This window comes from Mesoplodon mirus (assembly GCF_964341445.2).
Source record: "Mesoplodon mirus genome assembly, chromosome: 9".
NCBI classification, from domain to species: Eukaryota; Metazoa; Chordata; class Mammalia; order Artiodactyla; family Ziphiidae; genus Mesoplodon; species Mesoplodon mirus.
In genome coordinates, this window is record NC_138985.1 from 47,779,185 (window position 1) to 47,805,481 (window position 26,297).

Genomic DNA, 26,297 nt, shown 5'->3' on the forward strand with positions numbered 1-26,297 from the left:
TATGCCCAAGATGTGAATAGGGTATAAGGAAGTTAAATATTGTTCAAATTGACAGTTTTAGGGCAAATATAGCTTCAGAGTTACCTTATTAAAATAGTGTTCTCTTAGCCAGTTTAGAATTTATGGTTGAATTATATATGTTTAACAATGAAAATTGGACATTATCCTATAGGTAATAAAGAACCATTAAAGGATGTCAGATGTAGGAGTCACAAATGCTGATGGATTTTTAGAAAGGGTACCTTGGTTGCAGTGCTGATAATGGAATAAAGAAGGCCTAGGACAAATGAATGAGGGAAGAGGGCATATAGGTGTTTCATAATGCAATGACCAGCGGGATGGAGACAGTGTATATTTTGCTTATAGAATGTCATGTGACATTTAAACTAATCACCATTTTTTACATAAATTTTAGAGAAAAGTGGTCATATTCCAAAAGTTTCTCAAGCTCACTTCTAAAAGTTTCTGTAGTTTATGGTAAAAAAAATCGCTAATTTTAAAAGATGTTTAATATTCTTCTATGGCTGTCATCTATCTCTGTGTCTGTAAATTGAATCCAGCTCTGCGTTTTTATACAGTGGATTTACTGCAAGCATTACTTGTTTCTCAGAGCAGACATCAAATTTCATTTAGTAAAAAGGCCCCTAGTGTACTTCAATAATGATTTTCCTTAGGCAGTTGTATACTGTAACTTGAAGTTGAATAACATCTTTAGAGTTGATTATTTTCTAGGGAGTAAAGGCGTGAAAGATATTAGTTCCTTACCAGCAATCATCAATTTCCAGGAAATGCCTGAGACTGAATTTATTATTTTTTTAATTAATAGAAGAAAATTGTAAACACATGCATATTTAATTCAATACAAAATCTGAATGTATTATATCAGAGGCTCTTCAGGGAAACAGTTAATATTTGGAGAATTAGTTTTAGTGATTTTCTGCTTTCTTAAGTTAGGCATGGAAAACAGTAAAAATAAATTTATCAACTTATAATAATCAACATTCTAAGAAGTATCTGTTCCTGTTGAAAAAGTCCCAGGTCAAATAGATTGGAAAATAGCCATTTAATGGCCTTCTTCTTTAATCAGTATCCCGTCCTGGGGGTGGAAGGAAAGGGTTATTCTTTTTCATTTTCTCCTCTTTATTTGGGGTTAAATTTGTATTTGGAAAATCTTTATAGAAGATACAAACAGGCCTTCTTCCCTGTCAAAATATAACAGCAACAAAAATGGCATACAAAATGGATCTTTTCTCTTTCTGGGTTCAGGATCTTTGACTTTTTCCAATATATTCTTCTAGGTTTTTATTTTTTGCTCCAACATTCTCAGTCTTTCAGCAATCCATTGCTGTAAATTCCAAAGTTAGAAGGAAACCTTTGTTATTTATACTCAACTCCCAAAGGCTCTATTCCTTTCTTCAGAGGGAGATGGAAAATACATAGCAATATGAACTTGACCATATAATGTAAGAATGGTAAATTAAAAGTTAAACATACATACACTCGTATACATTTTTCATATTTGAGCATACATGAAAATGTAATCATCATCGTCATAGTAGAATAACAGTTTTTTGTACTTTTTGTATGTGTCAAATATTGCTCTAAGTTACTTGTTCTTTTCATTATCCCATAACAAACCACAAAATACTCTGTGCTTTAAAACAACCATTTATTGTGCTCATGGATTTAGTGGGTCAGGCTTTTAGAATGGGCTTAATGGGTTGGCTTGTTTCTGTTCCACTCTATTTGGTACCTCATCTGGGGAGACTGCCAGCTTGGAGAAGGCAGCTACTTGATAGCTTGGGTGGGATCTTCGGAAGGCATCTTCACTCACATACTTGAAGGATGATACTGGCTATTGACTGAGACTTCACTAGACTGTTGGCTTGTGCACCTACGCATGGTGTCTCCAAGTGGTCTCTTCACATGACTAGTTAGGGCTTTCTTCTAGAAAGTCATAGAGTATCACTTCCACTGTAATCTGTTGATTAAAAGGTAGTCATAAAGGTACTCACAAGTACACGGGAAGGAAACAGACATCACCTGTTGGAAGAGTATAGCAAGTTTCTAGAAGGGCACTTTACATTCAGGGCACTTTACACTCAATATTTCACACTGAGAGAAGTTCTACCTAGTACATAATCACCATTTTCCCCTCACCTTCTGTTCTTTATTCTAAGAGGTGTCCTCCTTAAAACCGTGTGTGGAAAGAAAGAGAAAATTCACTTAAAGTAATTTTCTTAAGAAGAATAAAATAAAATAATAATCCAAATTAAAAACCAGGACTACAAAATATAGACAATACAAAGCTTGATAGATATATTTCCCTGTTTGGCACTATGAAAGCTTTCCCTTAGAAGTGTCAGCAGAGTTCAAAACTAACACAATTATGAATCTTATATTAAGCCACCCCATAATCTTCTGAAAGGTTTGTAGACTTCTAATCTATTTCCCCCATATGCATACTATATATATATATATTCAAATTAAATACTATAGATATATCTTAAATCCTTAGTTACAAAAGCAAGGAGAAAATAACCTCTATTGAGAATCTTTTATTTATTATGCATCGTGCACATGTTATTTCATTAAATGTTAATACCTCTGGGAGGTGGGCGGCATTATCCACTTTTCATGAAAAAGGAATTAGATAGGTTAAGTGAATTGCTTTACCTAGGAAAGACAGCTCAGAACTTGTCCATATTCTTCTCTCCATTGCTACTTTTAGCTCTCCACTCCCCCTCACAATCACACTTATCAAGGAGTTGATGATATTCACAGTCTTCCCAGACTCAGTTCTACCATGCAACCCATTCCAATTTGGCTTGCTCGGCCTCAGAGAAATTGTTTTGCTAAGGTCACCAGTGACCAGCATGTTGCTTTTGGATATTTCAATTATCTTCTTATTTAAGTACTCAGCAACTTTTGAAAAGTTTCTTCTATCTTCTCTTTAAAGGATTCCTTTCTTCCTCTTCTGTAGTCTATTTGACACCATATTCTTCTTCTTCTTTTTTTTTTTTTTTTTTCTCCAGTGTTTTTCCACTTCTAATTGCTAATATGGGAATTCCTTGGAGCTTTGTCCTGGGCACACTTTCTCATACCACACACTTTCTGCAGATGTGCTTAATATTTCATATTTGTCCCTTCAGATTCCCTATTTATCCTCTTCCCATTTGCTCTGTGACTCATGGTGCAATTTTATATAGACTGCACCAACGGCTGTCTTTGCTCTCTGGCTTACGATTGGGTTTGGTCAGTGAGAGGCACTGAAGGATATTGGAGAGTTGGAAGATGACAGGATGAGGGAAGTTATTTTCCCATCTCCTGCCCAGCTAAGTCATTCAAAGAGGGATACATCTGGCTACCTAAGTCCATGGCTCCTATCAAATGATCTTGTGTACTCTGGGGTTTCTTAGCTGCAACATCCCTAGTCCCGTCAGGTTTAGGGTCAGTAAGTTCCCAGCTTTTGCTAGATCAGGATACTGCATCAGCTTCTATTAGCTCTTTTAACCTCTGTCCACACTTCCTAAATAACCCTTTTATTAAACTCCTACTTATTCATTTTAAGGGTACCGTCTGTTTTCTGTTGGGATCCTGACACATGGGATCCTTCACCAGGAAACAAAGACTTAGGTGGAGTTACAGATACAAAAGCTTATCCGGAAATTATTCCTGTGAAAGATAAAAAGGAAGAAAAGCAGGATCAGGCAAAAAGAGCCTTCAGACAACAAGGCAGAACTAATATTTGGGAAAAGAAAGAAGGTGGGAGATGCAGGGTTGGTGATGAAAAGCTTCAGATTATAATGCAGACATGACAGAGTCTCAGCCAGTCCATTGGGGTGTTCTGGAGCAAATATAGATCATTAAAGGATTCCCCCATTGGACAAAAGTGGCATGACCCTCATGCATCCATCATCTTTAATCATTGACCTGTACCTGTGAAGAGTAGGACCTTGGTTCAAAAGCTGAATGTATTCTAAAGGCAAAAGAGCTCGAAGCTGTCAGTTATCTGTACTCTTTGCAGCTGAATGCAAGTTCTTTCTTGAAGGCAGAGCTAGGTAGCACAGCTTCATGGCTGCCATATCAGGCAAACTTATGTGTTTCTTCCACATCTTTAAACATCATGTGTATCAGACAACTCACAACACCATACTCTGTCTCTCTTATTAGCCCTAGGCCTATGTCACTGCTAATCCTTTAAACTTAGATGTCTCTTCATAAATTTAGCACATCCCAAAACAAATATACTGATTTTTCTATTCTTCTCACACCTGTTACTGTTCTAGTATTTGGGAACTTTAAACTCCACCTTTTTTGTACCCTGTGCTCAAGCCAAAACTATAGGAGCCATTCTTGATCCCCTCATCCTGCATACAACGTATCCTATTCATTATCAGATCTGGCTACAGAAATGTATCTTGAGTTTGGCTTTTTACTTTCATCTTTACTATGACTTTCCTAGTTAAAGCCACTACCAGCTCTCATCCAGTTACTGGAATAGCCTCCTATTTGGCCTTCCCACTTCCATTCCTGTCACCTTCCAATCCACTGATTAGAAAAAAACTTCTTAAAATATACGTGGACCATGTTTATCTGCTCCTCAGAATATGTCAATGGCTTCATAATTTACTAAGATAAATCCTCAATATGGCCTCTAAGAATGTCCATAATGTGGCTTTTACCTGTTTCTGTGGTCTAATCATGTGCCTCTTTCCCTCTTGCTCACCAGGCTCCAGTCATACTTGCCTTCTCTGGAGGTCTTCTAATATTTCTATTTTTTTGTCTGTTTGTTTCCTCACTTCCGGATTCTGCTCAGAATGTTCCTCTCACTCAAGTTTATAACTATTACTCAACTTGTATGATTTAATTTAAATAAAACTTTTCTGTGGATTGCACTTTGAATCTCTTAATCTAAATCAGGGCTGTATTTTGTACTCTCATAGAATTCCATTACCTGTATTTCATATAACTTATCACAGTTTATAATTATTTATTTGTGTAGTTGGTTTGTTTAATGTGGATCCTTCCCCCAAACAAGATCCAGGAACTGTCTTACTTATAACTACATCACCAGCACTTGGCTCAGTCCCTAGCATGTCATTGGGTCTCAATTTAGACTTCTTTTCATGGATAAATGAACAAATAATTATAAATCAAGTGATAACAGTAATATTCCATTTAATTTCATCCTATTTTTCTTTCAGAGGTTCTGTGATTGATATTTTGGGTCTCATCCTTTGTCACTTCTGTGATTTTTCCACGGGTTACCTTATATTTTGGGATTTACGACCCTTGAGACCCAGTAAATATTTTCAGTCATCATAATACCTTAAATTCATTTACATAGAGTCTTCAGTGTGCCTTAATGTGTATTAACTTTATTCAATGATTGGAGTCATCACATGCTGACTTTGAATAAATATTTAGAAATCTACACTTAATGTGACTAACATACAGTGCATCCAACCAGCCACATCCATTTATCTAGACATTGCTTGTACCTTATTCGTGAGGTAATTGATTTCCTTTACTAACTCTGGAGACTGTGTTTTAGTCCAGGTACAATAGGCCAAAGAGCCTTCTCCAACTCCTCCAATATAATTATTTCCTTCCACCAACTAACTGAAGTGGCACACCCATTCACTAGATGAGAATGCATTCCAACAGCCAGCGAGGTGGATTCTTCTTGGCTTTCATTTTATATGCCTAAAGAAAACCCCTTGCAGAGGAACAGGAAGTCTGTGAAAGCGTCATAGGGAATCTCAACTGAATCCTGTCATTTTCTGTCTATACATTTATAAAGAGGCAGAGACTATAAGGAAATGTTGCCATCATTCCTGTCTCCTTCTGAGGCATAGAAAATAGCTGTGCCTCTTGATTTAATATTACACATGCAACATTTCTCTTTACAGACTTATGATATGTTAGTTCAACTAGTTTAAAAGATTTGATTACAAATCGGAGAACCTTCTCCGTTTGTACCCCACCCTTAATTTTTTTCTTATCTGGCTGCATGTCGTATGATGAGAACTACCAGAATTGTCAGAAACCAAAGGCTTCCAGGCACCCACTAGGAGAAGGATGAGAAGTTTTATTCAAAGCATATGGGTGTTGGAATTAACCAAATCTAAGAACCAGAGAATTTACTGTGCGTAGTTCAGGGATGCCATTACTCTCTAAATACCTCTTGCTAGAATGCAAATGCATTAGATCCATCCAGAAATGCTGTTCCTGATACAAAAAGTAAAGACCTACGTCGACAAGATCACGCTAAAAAAGGAAAGCTAAGTAGTGTTTTTGTTAAATATCTACAAATAAGTTAAATATTGTCCTGATGCTCATATGTAAGTGTTATTATAAATTGCTTAACTGACAATTACGGCATTCCTTGGGAATGATTCTCATTTATACAAAGTCAGTTTTATATTTCACAACCCAACATAAAAACTCTGTGAAATAAAGCTTTTTTCTTTTTCAACTGTAAAAGCTTTATATCTCTAAGCACAACTTTTTTTGTTTATGTCCATTCAGTTGAAGGGAAGGGGTGAGGCCTCTCAGGAAAGTGAAACCCATAATGACTTCTGTTCCTGACTCCTTCCTTATGAGCCATTTTCTCTTTATCAACCTCAGGGGCTCCTTCTAACTCTCCTACCCGTGTTTTTCATTATGAAAAAAGCCTTTAAGTGAATTCATTCTATAAATATTTATATATACCAAGCACTCTTCCAAGCACTGGGAAATAACACTGAACAAACAGAAAAAAATCCCTCCTCTCATGGGATGTCTATCTTAGAGCCCATGAGAGGATGGTGGCACAAAATCTAACATATACGTTCAGATGAATATCAAGGGCAAACTCAATATGTATTTTTAGTTGTTTTGTTCTTTTTGTGGAATCCCATCAGGGCTTAAAACCACTTATGTTACCCCTAATTTTAGTGTGAGGAGACAAATATTAAATAATATAAATAACTTAAATATTTGATAATAAGATGTTATATTCAAAACAAAAGTGTGATGGAGGGATGGTGTGTAGGAATGTTAAATTTTAAATTGAATGGCCAGGTGAGACTTTACTGAGAAGATATCATTCATCTCAAGATCTGAAGGATGTCAGTTAACGAGTCATTTTAAATTTGAGTTTCTTACACTAAATTAACTGGGGAATTTTAATAAATTTCAGCACAGGTAGCCAGGTGGAAAACTATAATTAATTAAGTAACGAATTACTATTCTAATTTATTAATTAACTTGTTGGTAATTTATCAGACCTCTGGAATCATCTCAGTTCATGACTACCCATGAGCAGTAAGGGGTAGGCCATGTTAAGGAAAGGAGAGAGCTCAGGGGGCTGGTTAAGAAGCTATCACAATCCAAGTGAAATAGAAAGAATCTGAATGAAGACACTGATATTTTTCCAAAATGACATTTTCCCAAAGTAATCTGGTTTCTGGCCTTTTTTATGTTCTTTCATTGCTCCTTACTATCTTTAGAATAGTTCCCAAAACTCTTTGTTTGACATTGAAATCCTTTCAAAAATTGGCTGCTTACTGGTTTCTCTAATAGGTGTGTCTGTATCCCAATAAAACTATTTACAAAAATAGATTGTGGGCCAATGTTTACTGCAGTCAGCTGTTTGCCTACCCCTGGTCTACTTTATGGGAGTCTCTCATTCTTAGCACGTGGCTTCCATTCTAAAAGTTATCTCACTAGTATCAGAAACTGCTGAATTCACAGCCAGTATGTCAACATTCCAGGTAAGAAGTTGGAGGAAGAGAAAGAAAATTAAAAGCTAGCTAGCTCTTTCCGCAAATAGAACCTTCCTATATATCCCACCCAACATCCACTTACATCTCACTGGCCACTTCATGCAAAGAACCTGAGGAATATAGTTGTTTAGATGGATATATTTTCATTTAATAAATTAGGGTTCTGTTACCAAGGAAGAAAGAAAGAATGGATATTGGGTGGGTTTCTAGCAGTCTCTGTCATATCTATCAGATTTTAATCACCCGGTGTCAGTTTCTTCATTTGTCAAAATGGGACACTATTAGCACCTCACAGAGCTGTTTGGTGAAGATTGAATGATCCAACACAAATGCTGTTAGGAGAATGCCATGCATACTGTAAGCTCTCAGTAAAACTGACACATTGTTGGAATTAGCCTTATTTTCATCTTTTGTGTGTTTTGATCTTTGTTTTATTTCCAGTCCCTAGAATGCTTTCTAGCACATAGGAGATCAACAAACACTTTTTTTTTTGAATGAATAAATGAACCACTATTATCATCAGTTTAGATTTTTAGATAGCAGGCAACAGAAACTGATTCTGGCCCACTTAATCCCTTATTAAAATAATGGTACTTACTTCTAGAAGTGACAAGATACTTGGAGAGTCAGGCTTAGACAGGGACAGGTATCCTATTTTTGCTGTAATCATTTAGACCAGAGCTATTTTCACACTGTGCTTGAATAACTCCACTCAACATTTAAAGCCCCATGAGATGGAGTCTAATGATCAAAATGTGACCGAATCATCTGCCTCCCTTTGGATAGAAGAGAACGGAACACCTTGTTTTATAGTCCCACCAAAATGGCATGTAACTGGAGAGAAGCAAAGAATTAGGATGAAATCCATGTGAAGGATGAAATCAGCAGGAAGAAACTGCGTGGAAAGCACAAAGAAATATCCATCACATGTTCTTATTCCTTTTAGTTTGTGTTGCTTCCAGAGTCATGGTTGTGATGTAAGTGCATCCCCTGGGAGGAAAAAAGACCTAGCAATTTGGCCTCTGTTAATGCATCAGTATCTGCATTTTTTTCCATTTAAAAAGCCAACTACCACCTTGTAAAACTGATTGCAGGAACCCTGAAGAGATGAGACCAACAAGAAGAGCTTTTTTTTTTTTTTTTTTCTCTTAAGGATAAGATGACAGAATATGACAGTGAGGTTGTGGGATTGATAGAGAACAGTAAATAGATGTCGAAACAAGGTTAGGCACTAATGCCAAATACAGGTACCGTGCCTTTAGGTAATGACATCTATATGCATAATCCTTCCAGTCATTTAATTTCATAAATTATCTGAGTAATTGTTTCTAAATATTTTAGTTTCTGTAATGATTACAGTGCCAGTCTGCTTTGTTACTGAGCAATTGATTACTGTCTCTGATAAAAAGTTGAAACCAGGTGGTTTTTCATTTTGTTTGCCTTTATAGATGTAGCAGTGAATGTAGGTCCATGACAACCTAGGGGTTTATTTTTAAGCATGATTCACAGTAGTTCCATCTACTATAATTATGAAAGTCTGTCAGACATTTGGAATTGCTTTAATTTGGTAAATTTTATTGACATTTTTACAGATGGTAAAATTAAAATTATTGGGTTTTTCTAATTGTTAGGGGAAAAAAAACCCAATTTATATAACCTGCCTAAATTGATTTGCATAATTGCAAATATATGTGCTACCGCTGATGACCATTCCAAACCATTGTTGGAAAGCTAGTAGACTAGCAGACTGTATATTTAGGGAACTTTAGAGCTTATTTAGCTTCATTTAATAATCTGGGTCTAAACATAACATTTGTTTAGATATTAAAAAATTGATAAGTTTAGATTGATAAAAATGACACCCTTCTTTGCTCTTGGAATGTGGAGTTTAAACTGAACAACAAAAAAAGTCTACTTGTATGAAACTAGACCTTATAAAATTTTCTTCACATTATTTTTAATCATATTTCTTCTATGATTTGGTGTTAGAAAATGTGTATAAAATGCCATTAGAGTGAGCAATTAAACATTATTATGTAAATAGAATAACTGAAATATATTATTTAAGGATTAAAAATCTTTAACATTCTATAACTTGTCAATTTTTTCTTTGTTTAATGATACTAATCTTTCAATCTTTCTTTTTCTTTCTACAGTGCTTTAATACCTTATTGAAACTACAAACCCATATCCACAGTGGTCTCATGTTGAGAGATTGCATATTTTGAAAGCTTGAGGTATTTTATAATGAAACATGCCATGTGGAAACTTTGAAGCATAAATTCTGCCAAACATCTGAATAAAGAATTTCTCACCTGGTATGTAAGAGATCTCCTCACCACCACCATGACAAACCAGGAAAAATGGGCCCATCTCAGCCCCTCAGAATTTTCCCAGCTTCAGAAATATGCTGAATGTAAGTATTCATATTGATAATATGATTTGACTTGCTTTTTGCACTAAACAACGTTATTATTTACTTACCAAAACAGATTATAAATCCCGTTCAGCATTGGGATAAATACAGGTGTGTCTTCTGTGTTTTCAAGTAAGTGAACTTGAGACTACCAGTTTGGCATGAGAAAAAGGAGAAGGTAGACTTAAATCGAACATTAGATCTCGAAGAAAAAGAACTAGAACTTTAGATGCAAAAGTGAACTTGGAAACACTCCCGCCGTAATAGATGTGAAGCAAAGGATAAGATGGTTTGGGAGAATGGAGACTGGTGAGTCTGTAACCAAGAAGAAGGATAAGCAGAAGTAAGGGGAAAAGTGAGATTTTTTTTTTTCCTGCATAACATTTCAAAAAGGTTGGGAGTAGGGAGTCATAGATACATCATGGCATTGAAATTAGAGGTTGTAAAAGAAAGAGAAGGTGTAGGATCTTACACCACGTTGTTTAGTGTGTGTATTGATACAAAAGATAGGCCATGGTGATTCACTTTATAGGATGCAATTTTTAAATATCGTAAGCTTCTTTACACATAAACAGTAAAATTGTATTTATTTATTGTTTTTACCGTGGATTTTCAAAAATACATCTGTTTCACAAATTGAGTTTCAACAATAAATATGGGTAGCAACTCTGTCAAGGTATTGAAGAGAGAAAATGAAGCAACTAATAAATAGGAGGGAGCAAAAGGCTGGGAGCATGATGAGTAGAGAAAAAATAATATGCAGGGAATGTAATAAGAATGGTGAGTGTTAGAGAATAAAATGCAAGAAGTGGAAAGCAAAAAAAAGAACCAATAGCACGCAATAGTGAAAGACGCAAAAACTGGAACAGCTGGAGATGCTTATGCACAGAATTGGGGCATGTAGGAGAGAAGTGTCAGGAGTGAACTGAATCATATTATGAAGGAGGCAGAGAAAAGGATTAAACTCAAATGGAGGATTGGAATAATAAGAAATAGATATGTGAGTGAATAATAACACTCACATTTACAGGGTACATAGTATAAGTCAGGAACATTAATAAACAACGTATATCATCTGAAGAGGCCAATTTCATAGGTTTTTCCAGACTTTTCCTAACTGGAGAGCTGAAGTGTTCTGGGTGAGGTTATCAGAGTGCTGGTGGGTATTTGTAAGGAAGATGCAAACCCATGTAACCTGTAAGTTTTCTCCATCAATAATGATAAAAATACAGCAACTATCAAATGGAGGGGAGGATCAGAAATTGTTGACATCAGAATGTGATCCTTATACTGAAAAACTGTTTTGAGCCACTGAAAGCACAATTCATCTACTTATCGTATGAAGACAATTTATCCCAGAATGGCTGAATTCTTGTCTGCATGTTTATACTCAGTGATTTTTAAACTGGCTAAAAAATGATTTACCTATGTTTTGTAATTTCTGTATGCTCTTTACTGTTGTGATATATCCAATAATTAAGTAAATATTTCTGAACATCTTTAGGGAGAGTATTCTGCTTGGTGCTGTAGGAGATGCAAATATGAACAGATATGGACCCTCCCTTTTTGGAATTTACAGTTTAATGAAGGCTAGAAACTAGTGGATAAACAACTCTAGGATAAATGATATCTAGGTGAAATATCTAAGTACTACCAGCAAAGTTTAGGGATCTGTAGGGCAATAGTATGCAGCTAGAGATGGAAAAAGGGAAGGCTTCATGGAAGAAGTAGAATTTGAAATGAATCTTAAAAAAAAAATTCATGGTAAATGCAGAAAAAATGATATAAATGAAAAGAAAAATTTAGCATATATTTGAGGAAGTGAGATGAGCTACATTTAGCCACACTACAAATTAAGGGAGTAAGTGGAGGTAAGGCTATAAAAATGAGATAGAATTTAAATATACAACACTCAACTTGAGTTAGGCAGTGAAGAGTAATTGTAGACTGTTAAGTGTAGGGCGACATGAACTATGCTATGCTCCAAGAAGCTTAATTTACAAATACGAAAATAGTATATGTGACAAAGAGACTGAAATTAGGCCAGTGGGCTACTGGAATAGACTAAAAAACGTGGATGGAGAATGATGACCAGAAAAGCATAGATTCAAATATTACATCATTAAAACTAGTGGAAGAGAACTTGGGCAATAATAAAATACGAGAATTGAGAGAGAGAGAAAGAGAGAGAGAGAGAGAGAGGCAGAAAGAGACAGAGTTCTAAAATTTAGCTCTAAAAATTGGACTTGGAGGACAGGGGAATTTGGTGACATAATCTCCCAAGTAAAATAAACATAATGGTTTGGTTTAGATTATGCTGAATTTAGCTGGATTATTAAAAGATATTTTCCAGTGTTTGGGTACTTACAGGAAACATGCCTGTGGGGGCACTAGTATAAAATAGATAAATTATTGCCATGATAGCTAAATTATTATTTACAATAACTTTTGCTCAGATATTCAAATTGTATTTGAACTGATAAACAGAATTCAGTACTAAAGTATTAAATATATTACAGGCTGCTACTTTTATTTTACTGGCTAAGGAATTATGGAGGTACATTTAATTCTATCATTAAAATGTTTGATTTAGTAATAGATTTGCAGAAATACCTAAGACAAGTGGTAATAAAAATTGTCATAAATGTAAAAGTTCTAACCTCTTGAGACAAAGATTAATGGGCATTCAATAAATTCGTAGTGAGTAGTGACACAGTGAGCATAAGAACATTATTAAAATGGGTCTCATGAGAAGACATGTTAACTGTGAAGGATATAAATAGTGCTGATTCCATGATCATTAGACTTGCTACTCTTTTTTAAGTAACCAAGACAACAATGAAGAGTGTTAGACCAAATCCTCTAAGAAGTTTCCTGTATAATTAAATAGCAAAGAATATTATGATTAGGATGGATCTTTGTGTAGTAAATTGCCATTGTCAAAACATAACAGGAAACAAACTTATTATCCTGAAGATTATAAAAGTGGTATATTTTCCATGCTATTCAGTACATGTGATCAGTTTATCAGCAGCATTTTAAGGACCAGATTTTTCATGTTGCAATGCAGTGTTGGCAAAGTGACATCCCTCTGTAGTCTATTAGAAAAGTGATATATTAGATTTTAATTGTTTTGTAACTTTCAATAAGAAATTGTTTATATGTATTAAATGACTAAATTTTTAAAAAGTTATTAATTTAAATTTAAATTTGCAGCATGCTAAGATTATATGTGATATTTTTCAAATAAGTGTTCTATACGCTTTTGGGGAGTGGGGTGGGGTCGTCGAATTCTTGGTTGAGATGAATGAGTTCATGAAACCCCTACCCCACAAAACGAAATCATTCAGTGTTGGACTTAGATAATACCATAAAGATCTTTTTCTCAAGTTATCTGATCTTGAGTTCTCTCCACAAGTGCCACAATATATCGTGTCCTATTCTGTTTAGGCTGCTATAACGAAGTGCCATAGACTGGGTGACTTATAAACAACAGAAAATTATTTCTCATAGTTCTGGAGGCGGGAAGTTTGAGATTAGGGTGCGAGCATGGATTCTGGTAAAGGTCCTCTTCTGGGCTGCAAACTGCCAACTTCTTGTATTCTCACATGGTGGAAGGAGCAAGAGGAAGAGCAGTAAGCTCTCCTGGGATTCTTATAAGGGCACTAATCCAGTTCATCAGGGTTCTACCCTAAGAACCTCATCGAATTCTATTTACCTCTCAAAGATCCCTCATATTGCGAGGTACGGTTTCAACATATGCATTAGGGGAGACACAAATTTTAGTCCATTACACCCTGTAACTATACATGTTGTTTCAGTTTCTAGGCTTTCCTCATAATTAATTGGGGGGAAAATAGAGTGACGTTGGCACAGCATTCCTGGCTAGGCAGGTAGCACATCAGACAGCTCTGTTCAAATCCTGGTCCTACCATATTTTAGATGTCTGACTTTCAAAAGTTATATAACATCTCTGTGTCCCAATTTTCATACTTGTAAAATGGGAAAAATAATAAATATGTCGAATGTTGTAAAGATTAAATTGAATGAGTTAATATATGTCAAGTAATGAGAACAGTGCCTGGTGAGTTGCAAGTTATATAACTGTTTACGATTATTATTTTAATAGAGAGGGAGTGAGTGTGTTATGTTGGCTGTTTGAACATATTGTTGATGATCAAGTTGAAAAGTGCTGCATTTTAGAGCATTAAGAGCCAATGTCTTTTTTTCTGCTATAAGACCACATTCTTCCCACAAGGTAGAAGCTTCTGGTGCTGTTGGCAGCCTCAGATCTGTGTTGTCCCCACAAATGCTGAAGGCAGCTAATGTGAAGCCTGCTGTGGCTGCCTACAGCATGCTGAGCCCATGCTCCTGTTTAGGGTTTCAGGCTGAGTCACTCTATGGGGAGCATTTCCATTGATATGTGGGAGAGGAGTATACTTTTCTTTTCCACTCTTCATAAAAAGTCATCCAAACTGTTGTGATAAGATGGACAGCTCTCACTCCTGCCGTGTAGAGAATTGAGCTTATCACGTTATTAGTTTGTCATTGCTTCCTGGAATCTTTTCATGGATAACAATATTTTCTATGTAAAATCTACACAGTATTTCCAAGTTATTCATTATCTGCCCACATATCGTCACTTAGGGTTAGCTTTTTATTTGCTATATACAAAGCGTGTTATACAGCATATACATTATTTTTGAAAAATACTATGTTATTACAGTGGGAACACTTCCAAACTCTCATAAATTTCATACTGTTTATAGCAGCTGGCATTGTAGAGAGTTGCAGAATTATTTGATGACTTGTTCTTTTCAATAAGGACCAGCATGCCTAATATTTGGACCTAGTGTACAGTTTCTTCCATTGAAGTGAGACGTGTGATGTGGCCTAGTGGAAAGAGCACAGGCTTTGTAGGCAAACTAATATTCGACAGTGTTGAACCGCAGCCCCAACTTTAACTTACTAGCCTTGGGACCTTGGGAAGGTTACATGTACTACCTGTGCCTCAGCTTCCTCACCTGGAAAAGTAGAATTCTACCTCGCAGTGTTGTAGGATTTAATGAGACAGTAATCATCATTATCGTAAATAATCGATTTTTAGTACCCTATTCTAAATAATATACAAATATTAATTCATTTAATACTCACAATAAGCCTTAGAGGTGGCAGATGATCTCCGTCAGGCAGATTGCCTGGCCTATTGCTATGGCACAATATGCGATAACAAAGATCGAAACAGTAGTAATTCATTTATATTTCTTACAGAGATCACTTTGTAAATAAACAGATTGTTAACCATGTTTCTAAAATAGGGGAATCTGGAACCCAGGATTCAGGTCCTCTTATCTCCATCAGCCACAGCCATCTCTCAAAGGGCTTTTGTACACAGGACAAAGCAAAGAAGCAAAGCTTCTAACTATGGCTTTGGCCCCAGAACACCTTTCTGCTCCCTTATCCTGCTATGTGGCAGGGATCCTGTGTCAACCTCCGTGAGCAGTTTTCATCATTCTACCCACGCTGCTTTTCTCCCGTCTCTGGAACCTCCTTCACTCTTCCTTATGAAAAACATAGGAGGGAAGAGAGAGGAGAATAAACTCAGGAAGCAATTATAATAAAAAATTTGGTAAAGTGCTTGGCCATTTTAAGTAGCTTTTCTCTCCCAAGAAATCCCACCCTCTAGCATGATGATCTGTGTCTTTGAGATGTGTTTTGTGCTCGATCCATACATGATGGGTTAAGGAGACTGGAGGGAGAGACTAGACCTCCTCCCCTGTGCATATTCAATTTATTGTTAAGCAAATTTAGATCACATATTAGCCCTCTTTCTTTTTTTTTTTTTTTTTTTTTTTTCTTTTTGCGGTATGCGGGCCTCTCACTGTTGTGGCCTCTCCCGTTGCGGAGCACAGGCTCCGGATGCGCAGGCCCAGCGGCCATGGCTCACGGGCCCAGCCGCTCCGCGGCATATGGGATCCTCCCAGACCGGGGCACGAACCCGTATCCCCTGCATCGGCAGGCGGACTCTCAACCACTGCGCCACCAGGGAGGCCCTAGCCCTCTTTCTAATTTGTCCCACTGGGATTAACTCTTACCTTTGTCCTAGGCCCTTTGTTATTGTACACTGACTCTATTTTGGGAGGCCAAGCCACTTAATTACTCTCTTTGTACAAGACAGAAGAATAAATGGCACAGAGTCAATTAACATAGTGGCTAAGAACACATAATTTGGTGTTAGATTAGACTGGGTTTGAGTTCCAGTGCTGTGATGTGCACCTCATTTTCTTCACCTTTGTCCTAGGATTGCAATGATGATTAAGTGTGAAGAGGTCTGTAAAGTGCTCAGGACTCAATCAGTTATTGTTTTGATGAGGCTCATGATGGTGGTGACTGTGGTGGTTCTTTGTTCTTTGATTTATGACTCCTCAGTTATACTGCTTATGGGGAATGTCTTGATTTTACCCTGACACTTGTCTGAAATCAGGATCTGTGACTCTATTTTAGATAATACATGTCTCTCATTTCCGACCCTGTTTCTTCTGATTCACATTGATTAGCTCAGCAGTTCCTGGCTCTGACCCAGATTTTATTTCTGGAATGTATGTTGGCTGCATAATCTCTTTCGCCTCATCTCTGGCTCCAGTTCCTATTTGTTGTACTCCTTCAGACTGAATTTCCTGTTGGTGGCTTCTCTGGGCCCATATACCTTAAGTTTTTCAATACCTAAATCTGCAGTAGTAAAAGAAAGTAATAACTATGAATGTCTAAGTTTCCATTATTTTAGTATCCTAAAATATATATCATTTCAATGATTTTTAAACATCTTTTTCAAACTTGCCCCAAAACCTTAAATTAAGTTTTATGGTCAAACAAACTTTAATAGTGAAGTTAGGACTTCTGTGAAGTATTTTGGTCAAAGTGGACCAAATTAGACTGTGATTGAAAAATTCACAGAATCTCAGTGGCTTAACAAAACAGAAGTTTATTTCTTGCTCCTATTACATTTCCAAATCTGAATCAGCAAATGGTTTAATTTCACATTATCCTTGATCAAAAGTCCCAGTCAGATGGAGCAGTCATCAACTTTAAAATTGGCAGATGCTATGACAGAGAAATAGACTTCGTGCATTGGGTGCTAGCTCTTAAGGCTTCTCCCTGATAATGTTTTGCTTACGTTTCTTTGGCCAAAGCAATCCACATGACCACATCTAACTTCAAGGGAGTAGAGAAATGCATTCCTTCTGTCTGTCCAGCATTGGGGGAGACTGAACTACTTGGTGAAAACTACTAATGTGGACAGTATCACACAAATAAAATATAACCTACTATTTACCTTGGAACCTTAATCAAGTCATCACAATCACTTTAAGATTGTTTCTTCATCTTTAAAATGAGGATAGTGCTCCCCACCTATAAATAATTACTCTTGTTTTTATTACTAATATTTGTATGACAAATTGTAATAAAAGTTATCACAGAGATTCATACAGATTAAATTATGTACTTCATCCTTAATTCAGCTGTAGATTAAAGGTTGTGATTTGCTAGAAGTTTCCTTAGATGCCACCACCCACATTACAGCAGGAAGTGCCACACACACACATACCCACACACACACACACACACAAATATGAGTATGCAGACTTAGACGGACTTAATTTTACTCGCTGGTTGTTATTCAGCCAACAGTACTGAGTACCTTTCACTCTTAGGCATTATGCTTGGTTCTAGGTAATATAGAAATGAATATCATAGTTCTTTCAAAGAGCTTAGTCTATTCAGAGAGACAAATATCATGGCAAACGATGATAAAGCAGGGAAATACTTACTCCGGATATTATGTATGCAAGATTCTTTTTAATTGAGGTACAATTTACATAAAACGTTGTTTTAGATGTACAACATAGTGATTTGATATGTATTGCAAATGATTACCACAATAAATTTAATTAACATCCATCACCACACAGGTAAAATTTTTTTTCTTGAGATGAGAACTTTTAAGATGCTCTCTCTTAGCAAATATACAATACAGCATTGTTAACTATAGTCACTGTGCTCTGCTATACTTATAACTGGAAGTTTGTACCTTTTGAACACCTTTACCCATTTCACCCCCTGCCCCTGGCCTTGGGGAACCACCATTTTGTTCGTTGTAAGTTAAATTTTGTAGGATTCCACATGTAAGTGAGATTATACAGTATTTGTCTTTCTCTTTTCTGACTTATTTCACTTAACATAATGCCCTCAAGGTCTACCCATGTTGTTGTCACAAATGGCAGGATGTCCTTCTTTCTAATGGGTAGATTATATATGTATACAAATAAGTTGTAAAGGAAATTATATATAAAATGTTATATGCCATTTATATACCATTTATCTGTCTTTACCATTATCTTTACCATTTATTTGTCTACGGACACTTAGGTTGTTTCCATGTCTTGGCTATTGCAAATAATGCCGCAGTGAAAATGAAGGTGCAGATATCTCTTCAGGATATTGATTTTATTTCTTTCAGGTGTATACCCAGAAGTGGAATTGCTGGAAAATATGGTAGTTCTATTTTTTAATTTTGGAAAACCCTCCATACCGTTTTCCATAGTGGCTGCACCAATTTACATTTCCATCGGCAGTGTACAAGGTTCTTGTGCATATCCTTGCCAATACTTGCTATCTCTTATCTTTTTGATGATAGCCATTCTGACAGGTGTGAAGTGTTATCGTGATTAAAAAAAAAATTATTTATTTATTTTATTTTTGGCTGCATTGGATCTTTGTTGCTGTGCACGGGCTTTCTCTAGTTTCAGCGAGTGGGGGCTACTCTTCGTTGCGGTGCGCGGCATTTCATTGTGGAGGCTTCTCTTGTTGTGGAATACGGGCTCTAGGCTCGTGGGCTTCATTCAGTAGCTGTGGCATGTGGGCTCTAGAGTGTAGACTCAGCAGTTATAGCACACGGGCTTAGTTGCTCGGTGGCATGTGGGATCTTCCCGGACCAGGGCTCGAACCCGTGTCCCCTGCATTGGCAGGCGAATTCTTAACCACTGTGCCACCAGGGAAATCCCCTCATTGTGATTTTGGTTGGCATTTTCTTGATGATGAGTGATGTAGGGCACCCTTTCAGGTACCTGTTGGTACATGATCTAAAAATAGGCATCTTTCTCTGAGACACTGGGTGTTTCAGTCTGTAGCCTCTATGCTGTGCCCTGGGGATCAGACAGTTAAGAATGGATTCTCTGTTACAGGCTTGTGGGACCCCAGAACATACCCCACTGGCCACCAGAGCCAGTTAATCAAGGGATGCATCCCCTGGGCCCAGCTGCAAATGCTGGGGCACTAGACCTGTGTGCAAGCTCCTTTCTGGTATATTAAGCAACCTGGAGTGAAGCAGGGAGAGACGGAGCAAAGGTGGTGCCTGCCTCTGCAGAGTATTGCAGTCAGCCCCTAGATGTCTATTAAATTAGATACTTGCTCCTCAGGCCACAGCTTTTTTTTTTTTTTTTTTTTTTTTTCTTTTTGCGGTATGCGGGCCTCTCACTGTTGTGGCCTCTCCCGTTGCGGAGCACAGGCTCCGGATGCGCAGGCCCAGCGGCCATGGCTCACGGGCCCAGCCGCTCCGCGGCATATGGGATCCTCCCAGACCGGGGCACGAACCCGTATCCCCTGCATCGGCAGGCGGACTCTCAACCACTGCGCCACCAGGGAGGCCCCGGCCACAGCTTTTAAGATAAGCAGATAGTCCTTTTTAATGGAAAGACTGGACATCTTTCCTACACAAAATGTTGCATACTTTCTCCTGGAAGAAACCATTTTACTCATTTAAAATTCTATATCACTCCATGATCTCCTCCCTGTGGTATTGATCACATTAATGTATACCTGTATCTATACCTCTCTATCTAGGTACAGACATCTGATAAGCAATACATAATATATTCTCATTTTGAAAGTTGAGCATTACAGATTTTTTTTTTTTTTTTTTTTTTTTTGCGGTACGCGGGCCTCTCACTGTTGTAGCCTCTCCCGTTGCGGAGCACAGGCTCCAGATGCGCAGGCTCAGCGGCCATGGCTCACGGGCCTAGCCGCTCCGCGGCATGTGGGATCTTCCCTGACCGGGGCACGAACCCGCGTCCCATGCATCGGCAGGTGGACTCTCAACCACTGCGCCACCAGGGAAGCCCTGAGCATTACAGATTTTAACCTGCTGCCTCTGCAGTGGACCTGGGGGCTTAGTCACAGGGAGTCTGCCTGAGCCTGTGAAGAACAGTTTCTCAGTTCCCTATAGCCTGTGGGTCTCTTAGACACAAGCCCCACTGGCTTTCAAAGCTAGATATTTTGGGGGCCCATCTCTCAGGTGGAAGTATTCAAAGTTGGGGCACCGCATGTGGGATTCAAACCCCTGGCTCCTCAGGGAGAAGCTGGGAGTTGTGAGTTCCCTCCCGGTTGTGTGTCACCACAGTAGGGGTGGGGTTCATGGCAAGCTTGTGCCTCAGCCTCTCCTACCTATTTTGATGTGGGTTTTTTCTTGTTTGCCCTATGCGTAGGGGTCGTTCACGTTCACCTAGTTTACAGAGTTCTTTCAGAGCGAATTATTCCATATGTAGCTGTAGATTTGGTGTGTCCATGGGAGGAGGTGAGTTCAGCATCCTCCTATGTCACTATCTTGAACCAAAATCTATGCAAGGCTCTCCAAGAGCTTTTAACTCTTCTTCCTGTGGATAGGTATTGAAAGGGGAGTGGAACTGTAATTTTAATTGAAAGTATTGAATGAGGTTTAAAAAAGCAGAGAAACTCCAACTAATTATCAGAGCATGTGCTGAGGCATGAAAGAAAGTGACACAGTAGGGAAGAATTGGAAGTATGTGTTGGTATATGTACGTATTTGTGTCTGAGCATGTATGTGTGCACGTGGACATGAGTATAAACATGGAGGGCAAGATTGAAGAATTCAGCAACAGTCATAAAATATGGATCTGTGAATGGCATTAGTAAAACGTGGTCTATCGACATACAGTCATTGGGAGAAAGTAAAGATATTAACTGAGTGGAAAAGAAGAGAGGCAGAGAGAGTTCATAAACTACTCATTATAGAATCTTAGCCACGAAAAAAAAAAAGAGGAAGGATCATATTTAAAGTTAATAGAATAAAAAGAGGGATTTTGTTCTTTCACATAAGAGAAAAAGACATGTTTATAGGGAACAAGGAGGGTAGCACATAAAGGGAAAAACGTGGTGCTGAAAGATTCTGAGCTTATGGCCAAATCTAGATTTTTATTTTGGTTTTATTCAGTTTTCTTAAGTACTTCTCTACTGTTTATTTACTTAATGTATTAGTTTTGGCCACTAGCAAGTTACATAACTTTCTAAAGTTTAATTTTCTCTACTGTGTAATTAAGAAAATAATAAAACCTACTCACAAGAATGTTGTAAGACTCAAATAAAATAATATGTGTGGAAATGCTTTGTAAAATGCAAACTACCATATGTAAATTAATTATTGCTTTCATTGTTATTATCATTAGAATGTTCTGAGTTATCTTTCTACTATTTCTTTTCTTTTTCTGTAGTTCAGTATCTCTGCTTCTCCCAAATACACATTTATAATTTTATTATTTATTGAATTTTACGTTTGCGTCTATGAGATTATGTGAGAAATACATTCCTACTTCTTGTGGCCCAGTTTTCCAGTTTCTCTTCAAATCCTGCAGCCTCTTTCAGAGCCTTGGCTAGGCATCTTCAAGTGTAAGGATTATTTTCTCATACCCAAAAATCTATTTTATAAGGAAGAACATTGCCAAGACTGTAGCGGTCTGAGATCTTACCCTACTTACAGTGTAAGAAGTTAGCTTGCTGAGGCGTCATGATGCTAGAAGGAGATGCAAGACTCCTGGGGCAGAGAAAGAGGACTTTGTTTATCATGTCACAGAAAACATCATGTACCTCGTGCTTTTATTGGCTCCCTACTTTTGTTTTTTAAATTAATTAATTTATTTTTGGCTGTGTTGGGTCTTTGTTGCTGCACGTGGGCTCTCCCTAGCTGCGGCGAGCAGGGTCCACTCCTCATTGTGGTGAACGGGCCTCTCACCGCGGTGGCCTCTCCTGTTGCGGAGCGCAGGCTCTAGGTGCACAGGCTTCAGTGGTTTTGGCACACGGGGTCAGTAGTTGTGGTGCGCGGGCTCAGCTGCTCCGCGGCATGTGGGATCCTCCCAGACCAGGGCTTGAACCCGTGTCCCCTGCATTGGTAGGCGGATTCCTAACCACTGCACCACCAGGGAAGCCCCCTACTTTAGTTTTCACAGGGAAAGATGAAAAGGGCCAGGTAACCTTTGCACAAGCAGTGGGTTGAGTCATAGGAGAACTCCAAGTTTAGGGAACCTGAATGTTTTTAAATAGACAGTAAACAAAGCTTCCTTTTGCTCAAGAGAGGGTCACAATCAGTGTCTCTCAAGGTTTTTCACTCCAAAAACATCCTTGAAATGATAGTTTGGAGAAAAATGTAGTCTGTGCCCCTGCTTGTAAAACCTGCAGAAACATGAAAGAAACATTGAGAATTGTCTCCCAAAGAATATAAGCTTATAATAGTCTTTACCACCATAATCAGTAGCCCAGAAGTTGATGAAAACACATATTTTCCCATCAGGTTGCCTTTCATTCCGTATAAAGGCAGCCTCAGATTTGTGCCCAGAAGTCTCCTCATCTTGGTCTCTGATCCCTCTTTTTTCCCTATGCCCTACCACTGGGTTTTCAGATCCATCCTATTTGTGCCCTACTTTTCAAGCTAGGAGACTCACCTACTTTTCTATATTCATCCAGGGAGGATGAAGGGGAATCCATTTACTTACAGGTATTTTAGAGTCTACTGTGAAAAATAGGCTTAATTCTTAAATTTTATTTAAAAAAATTAGTTTCTTAAAACACATTTATGCGTGCACACACACCTTTTTCTTACAAGTAACAATCATCATTAATTTATTTTTCAGTGCTTTATATTATAGAGTGAACACAGAAAGGAAGGATCTGGGAGAAAGGGACAAATAACTCCACTCCAGGCAAAGTCTCCCCTTTCGCTGAATGCTTTGAGAACTCCTCGCAACTGAATGAACATTGAGGGTCCTGCCCCATGGCATAAGTGCCTTTGGAGCAGAATGTGTTACTGTTTGAGCTTCTACAGCTGCCAAATGATAAATGACTTCTAGACCTTTTTAAGGCTTAGTTTCTTACTAGATTAGGATAATCCACTGTCCCTTGAAACCTGCCCCCAAACTGAATACAGTGGGAAATCAAAACTCTCAAATGAAAAAAAAAAAATCAGGAAAAGAGTAAAATGCTGGTAGCCACGACTTTGACTTGGAGAGGAGAGTCCTCCAGATGTTTACACAATTCTGCCAAATCTTTCTCGTTTATAGTTTCCCTATGGATATCAGAGATTAGTAGTGGTATTTTTAAAATTTTGCCAAATGAAAGTCTTTCTCTAGAAATTTACCCATAAAAGCTCTGCTTTAGTTAGAAGATATTCAAGGAGGTAGCCCGTAATGAAAGGAATCCCAAAGAAAGCATAGAACAAAGAATATATTCTGATTATTGGTGGGATATGATTTGATGTGATTACTGAAATACCCTATTACCAATATCAAATTAACTGGTTGTGATGGGAAAAAATACTGCATACATTTAACTTATGAGCCTGAATTATTTTAAATAAACCTTTCTGGGAGGGCACATTTTCCCTTCCACTCCCCTCGTATTCACTTCACGGGTGGCAGAATTTAAAAAAATTAAAGGTCTTAAACATTTTGGGCTCTTTGGGGTCAGAAAACTTGTACTCTAATGATCTCCAGTCTTTTTTCTCTTCTTGGGTGTCAAAGACATCAGGTGTTGCTCTCAGCGTCTCTGGGAAGTATTTCTGAAGCAGCAGTGACTGCTTCCATAGGTCATTTATGAGGCACTATTATATGGTGCAGCTCCATTTAATGATAATTTCTGCTATTTCCAAAGTTGCTTTCCGGTGAAGGGAACCTTTCAGAATTCTTCCTTCTTTTTCCACTGTTGGCTGCCATCACCATTATATTGAGTTTTCTGCTAATTTTCCTTGTATTACCTTATCTCCCAGTGTGATCTAAAAAGCATAGAGTTGAGAAGTAAAAAACAATACCGTTAACTTAAGAGTTCCTTAATGTAGTCCCTCAAAGAATCCATCTTGGAGAAACCGACATTCGTAAATTGATCACTGGTAAAATTCCATGTGTCCTGTAACTGTATATTGCTTCAGTGTTTCTGAGTCCAAGTTCCACATTAAATGAAAGAACTCTTTCTCCTACTTTGTAGTTTCCCTTTCATCTACTCTTTCAGTTCCTTGGGTATCTGAAAACTTTCAGTATCAAAGAAAGTTTGTACTTTGCGTTTGGCTTCTTTTCACTGCAGTCGGTAGGCTGAAATATTTGGAACTGCTCTCATGATATTTTTGACCTCTAACTGACCATACAAGTTGGCACAAAGGCATGTAAGGAGAGCATGAGAAGATGCCAGTCAGTCTCTCCTGTAAGAGGTAAAGAATAGGGCAATACCTACAAGAAGTTGGAATTGACCTTAGTTAGCAACATTAGTCTGCTTAACAGGTGCTGGGTCCACGGGCACCATTTTTCTGACCCCTTCTTTATCCTCTGGCAACAACAGGGGCTTCTCAGTGCAGTCAGCCCAGGTGCACAGAACCTTGTACATTTAGACCTCTGAGAGTTATGTCCATAGTCTTTCTAGGGAAATGTGGACAGTAATGCCCAGAGATGAACTAAATAATAATAGTCCCCTGAGACTCTGTCCAGAATTCTTCCTCTGTTAGTGCAGACACCTTGGACTCTTTACACTTTTCTCAGGGTCTTGCAAGTCAGGGGCACCAATAGGACTCTATTACAGGGAGCACAGTCAGCTCCAATAGGATGGCATTTTGTCCAGCTCTAGGAAAGAATCCGTTCGAAACATAATTTATGTATATAGCCTGTGCTGTGGGTTCCTCCCCATTGCACTGGTAACAGTAGGTGTGGTGTCCTTTTGAAGTGGATCCCATAGCTTGCCCATGGTGTCACGTCTACTCATGAGGTGAGGTTTGGAAGTTCTCATTTCAGCCACCTAACGTGTCCACTAACATCTCAGCTCTCAATTAGCCATATCTTGTGGGTTGATATATGATCCCTCCTCCTTCAACTATTTCTGTTTTTTTCCTGGTTCTCCATAACCTCTGACTTTTCTTGATCCCCTTGCATTAATAAAAACCACAGAGATATCCAGACATCTTGGAGAGATTGATTGCAGGCAGAGCTTAGCTCTGGGCCATGTGATTGCTCCTACCAGGTCTTGTTTGAGTCTTAACTGGCTTTCTTTTCCTAAACCATCCTCTCTAGCATATTTTGTAAAAACTTTCTAGTGTATCACAGAATTGCATATATTTTACCTTCTCTTTCCCAGGTGATTAAGAACTTAGCATATGTATCTCAGCATTTCCTAATTTAATGAAAATTTGCTTTCTAAACTACTGATAGCACAGAGCTCAATATACAGAGATGCTGCCACTTTCTCAAAATTTCTCCAGATTCTCCTCCATATATATATATCCACACACACACACACACACACACACACACACACACACACACACATATCCTCCACGTAATATAGCTTGCTCCTAACTTTGGAGTGGACACAGCATTTTCAAAGCCTATGTTTCTTCTTCAGGTCTACTGCAGAGTCCAGGATGTCTCCATGTTGTAAGTACTTTTCTCTTAAAATGCTCTATATCTCTCTACTGTCAGTTTAAATGCCACAGTGGAAGCTTCTGGAACTTTCTATAGGGTGCTTGATGTAGGTGTAGCCATTCCACAGGTCAAAAATCCTGGGCAATGCCTTCTCCGACTGTTCCCATGCTATTACTCCATACAATGTTTAAAGGGTGTTCGGGAACAGTCCATGTTTCACAAAGAATGTAATACCACTAGTATCTGATCAAAAATATACCTAGAGTACAAAGAAGGAGACAAAACATTTATTCCTCTATTCTGCCCTTGCTTCTCCTGTTTTGCTTCCTCTTTTTATAGCCCTTTGTAGTGTCTTGGCTCCATCCT

At 38.0% G+C, this 26,297-nt stretch overlaps 1 protein-coding gene across 2 annotated transcripts in view; it reads left to right on the forward strand.

The window, feature by feature from the left end:
* Positions 1-26,297, forward strand: part of DGKB (diacylglycerol kinase beta) — a gene marked incomplete at its 3' end in the record, with an annotated part of 923,203 nt that overhangs the window by 253,522 nt on the left and 643,384 nt on the right. For both annotated transcript variants that reach the window (XM_082632047.1, XM_082632048.1), the window contains one exon: positions 9,929-10,188. In XM_082632047.1, coding sequence (XP_082488173.1) covers positions 10,119-10,188 — 70 coding nt within the window. In that variant the 5' untranslated portion in view covers positions 9,929-10,118. The remainder of the gene's footprint in view (positions 1-9,928; positions 10,189-26,297) is intronic.